The sequence below is a fragment of the Rhamphochromis sp. 'chilingali' genome, assembly GCF_963969265.1.
Source record: "Rhamphochromis sp. 'chilingali' genome assembly, chromosome: 9".
NCBI lineage: Eukaryota > Metazoa > Chordata > Actinopteri > Cichliformes > Cichlidae > Rhamphochromis > Rhamphochromis sp. 'chilingali'.
Window position 1 is genome coordinate 326,576 of NC_137936.1, and position 4,376 is coordinate 330,951.

The 4,376-nt window shown below is 40.1% G+C and overlaps 1 protein-coding gene across 1 annotated transcript; it reads right to left on the reverse strand.

Moving 5' to 3' along the window:
- Positions 1–1,277: 1,277 nt before the first annotated feature.
- On the reverse strand, positions 1,278–4,066 carry LOC308401879 (acidic mammalian chitinase-like; the record flags this gene model as incomplete). Its single annotated transcript, XM_080890333.1, has 11 exons — positions 1,278–1,534; positions 1,736–1,868; positions 1,964–2,080; positions 2,197–2,379; positions 2,485–2,608; positions 2,720–2,844; positions 3,028–3,193; positions 3,431–3,487; positions 3,622–3,826; positions 3,928–3,954; positions 4,042–4,066. The coding sequence occupies 11 exons, from the start codon at positions 4,064–4,066 to the stop codon at positions 1,278–1,280; spliced, it is 1,419 nt and encodes a 472-aa protein (XP_080746459.1).
- Positions 4,067–4,376: the final 310 nt, after the last annotated feature.

Sequence of the window (4,376 nt, forward strand, 5' to 3'; positions counted from 1 at the left end):
GTGAACATTGGCATCCTCGAAAGAGTGTCCTTTATCCTTAAGATGCAGATGGACTGCTGAGTCTTGTCCTGTGGAGGTGGCTCTTCTGTGTTGTGCCATGCGCTTGTGAAGTGGCTGTTTGGTCTCTCCGATGTAGAGGTCTGAGCATTCCTCGCTGCACTGTACAGCATACACCACATTGTTAAGTTTGTGTTTTGGCGTTTTGTCTTTCGGGTGAACCAGTTTCTGTCTGAGCGTGTTGCTGGGTCTGAAATACACTGGGATGTCATGCTTGGAGAAAACTCTCCTGAGTTTCTCTGATACGCCGGCTACATAGGGGATGACAATGTTGTTGCGTCTGTCCTCCCTCGCTGGTGTCTGATCTTCTTTTCTGTGCCTCTTTGCTGACTTTAAGAACGCCCATTTAGGATAGCCGCACGTTTTGAGTGCTTCCTTTACATGTGTGTGTTCCTTCTTTTTCCTTCAGGCTTAGAGGGAACATGTTCTGCCCGGTGGTGTAGGGTCCTAATTACTCCAGGTTTGTGTTCCAGAGGGTGATGGGAGTCAAAGAGGAGGTACCGGTCCGTGTGTGTGGGCTTCCGGTAAACTTCGATGTTGAGTTTGCCGTTCTCTTCAATGTGCACCGCGCAGTCCAGGAAAGGCAGACAGTTGTCCTTTGTGTCTTCCCTGGTGAACTTGATGTTCTTATCCACAGCGTTAATGTGCGCAGTGAAGGATTCCTTAGAACTGAAGAAGCTTCTCGGATGAGAGGTGAAACGTCTTCAAGCAACTTAAAGAAGTCCAGACGCTTTTCTTTGCAAGATATTGATAATAGTTTTTATATAACAGAGTGAACTACTTCCATAAACATTAATCTGGCAGTTCAAATCGATTATGATATGATTATGATACAATGTCTATTATGTTACTATTATGTACACTCAGTTTCTGTGACTGAAATGAAATCCCATGAGTGTATATGTAGTTAATAAAATCCATTATATTATATATTACTGTTGCATAGATGCTTAACAATAGTTGTAAGAGGCAACTTTTTTAAATAAAACTTTTCAGAAAAAAATATTATATTTTATTATTAATAAATATAGCAAAATAATAAGCCAATTTGTAATAAGGTACTTTGAAGATTTTGTTTTGGAATTTGCAACCTGTATGAGACATTTAAACAAAAAAAATCATTTAGGTAAATGATTGTACGTATACAAGATGAGTTTAATGATGATGTTTAATGAATGATGTTTGCATCAGATTTAATACACACTGCCTTCACTCTTGGCTCATGGCCAGCTACAACACTTGCAACCGTCATCAAAGACAGATCCAGATCCACACTGGGAAACATGGGTCACGCCACCAGCACAGTTGTAAAAGCTGCTTTGGTCATCTGGGTTTGGGTAAAGGCCATCTGGTTTCCCATTGCAGAATCCCGGTCCCGGGGCATGGGTGGTAGTGGTTGTGGTTGTGGTGGTGGTGGTTGGAGTGGTGGTGCTCGCTCCAGGTTTTGGGGTGGTGGTTGGGGGTAGTGTGGGAAGCTCTGGAAAATACAAAGTTTAAATTCATGTTTATATAAGTCACTGCTTAAAATCAATTCTACCTTCTGAAAATATGCTTGTTTAGAAAATATTACGTCTTCATATCTAAATTTCACAGGTTCTTATGATACCAGTTGCACACTGTTTTTTTAAACATAGAAAGACTAAAAGAAATCATTGGCGTTAATCTGCTTTGGGCATACCAATTTCAAGAAGGTTGCGCAGATGAGAGAGCAGAGGATGGGGACCCTCCCCGCAGAATTTTCCTGCAAAGTCATCCAAATCAAGAGCCCACACAAAGGCCCCGCCAAACTTCTGATCTTTCAGGTAACGTACCTATTGGGGAAAAATTAAACAGAGATTGATATCACTACCTTGTACATACATAAATGTGTTAAACATAAAGAAATGATGCAAGCTTTCTCACTTACCTTGGTTTCATAGCTCTCCTTGTTGTCAAATCCTACCCACTCATTGTTTTTGAAAGCATAGGGGACTTTCTGGTCTTCAATCCAGTTAATGGTGCTGCCTTTCACGAAGGTACAGATCTACAGCACAGACTACATGGTTAACATTTGTCGTTTTATAAATATCATTAGATATCAAAGCAACATATGCTACACATCATGAGGCAATCATTAAATTCCAGCCTTAAGAAATGTACCTCATAATAAGACCAGAATCCAGCTTCACGGGTGTATGGACCAGCTGATGCTGGGCCGCTAGCTGGAGCACCAACACCAGTGTTTGATGATGTCAGGCGGAAGGTACGACCATAAGATGCAAATCCCATCCTCAGCTTCTCCAGTGGGGTGCCATTGTCTCTCCAATATTTCATGGCATAGTCCTATAGAAGTTAAAAAATGTGAAGTTTGTGTTCATAAGAAGTTACCTGTTAAAGTTACAGTTATCTTTTAAATGAATCTTATTTCAGTTTTAACGGTTTACTTACAATGTTGAAATAGATAAGGTCACCAAAGTCCTGAGATCCACGGTACAAAGGGCTGTTGTGTCCAGTGAATTGCTCCCAAGTTCCATGGAAGTCGTAGGTCATTATATTGATGAAATCTAATTCTCTGCAATAAGGAAATAAACATAAACAGTGACTTTCATGCTTACATTGCACAACTGTCAGATTTCTAAAAGTAGTAGATGAAGTAAGATGGTTTATAAAGCAGGACCCTCACTTGGCTATCTCAGCGATCTCATATCCAGCATCAATGGTTCCTTTTCCAGCAGCAACAGCAGCAGTTAGCATGAGCTGGGGATTGCCGGTAGCTTGGGCTTCAGCTGCAAAGGCAGCAACAAGTTCCTATAAAAGTGCACCACATAACAGTGTAAGAATGGAGTCCATGGGGTTTAGGAGGTATAGCAGATCATCTACCGATTGGAAGGTTAGTGGAATCAGTCCATTTAGCATTTACCATTCAAGTATGATACAAACGAAACAACATCAATGAGATGTAGATTTTAAAAAATGGAGATCTATACCCACCCTGCAGAGCAGAGTAAACCTCTGTTTGTCCTCAGGAGGACTTCCACGGGATCCAGGGTACTCCCAGTCCAAATCCAGACCGTCAAATCCATGAGTCCTCAGAAATCTGATAGTAGACTGGATGAACTTCTGACGATTAGCTGCAGTAGAAACTGTGATGGAGAACCTGCAAAAAAACAAAAAAACACAAAAACCAAGTTAACATTTGATCTTTATAGTAAAATCTGCTTAGTGCTTTATGTCTTTAACAGGAGAATTGTGATTAATGTTTGCTGTGTTTAATAATGGAAACTTCTTTTTGATTTTGATTTGATTCAGACTGATGGTTTACACACAATATTTGGTTAGCTACGTACCATTGTCCTAATGTGAAATAATTTTCTTTCTTTAAAGTATTTCTTACTGTGTTGACCCAAAGTTCCATCCACCAACGGCCAAGAGAGTCTTCAGGTGGGGATTCCTGGAAACAGCAGAAAACTTGTAATATCATTAAAGAAACTGTAATATCTTAGTGGAAAACTCTTAAAGACACGATACGCTCAAGAGGTATTGTGTTTTGCTTTGCCTCTGACCTATAGGATAATATCCACTTACTTGGTCTTCAGATCATTGAAAGACTTGTAGAGGACGTCGTCATTCCACTCGTAGGTAACCAGCTCATTGTTGTGGTTGATGATGGAGAATGCATAGATGAGGGTGGTGCATAGGAAAGGGTCCACATTTTGTGGCAGAAACTTTCCATCTCCAGGCCTGTACTGGGACCAGTTGGTGAAGTAGCACTCCATCCTGCTGGCAGATCCTGTGGCGGTGCAAAGTAATATTAATAAAGCACAGGTCCCAGTAGTGATACACAAGTAGTGATCAAAATGTCAGTTGTTTACCAAAGTAAACCCAACTTACCCAGCTGGCTTATCACCAGGCACAAACCTATGGAAATTTTAATATAAGAGTAAGCAAAATAAAAACTTGCATGATATACTTATATTACATAGATCCAGTAAATTCTTAAAATACCTGCTAGAATTGTGAGCCTGGCCATCTCAGATTCACTTCTTAAGAGTTCACTTAATAAAAATGAAGTTGGTTCTACAAATCAGGCAACACTGTAAGACGTATAAAAGTATATATAAATAAATAATCACAATTACGAGAGAATAACTTCGAGAGACTGTTCCCCTTGTTTACTCACCTTGAGACCAGACGAAATACCCAAAAAAGCTGCAGCGAAGGTGGGTCTTTTATACACCTGATTGTATTATGAAAACCAGGAAGGTATAGCACTCTTTCGTAAATCCAAGTCATAAATGGTTTCTTTATTAGGATGTGCTTTGATAAGAGAGTGCTCAGTC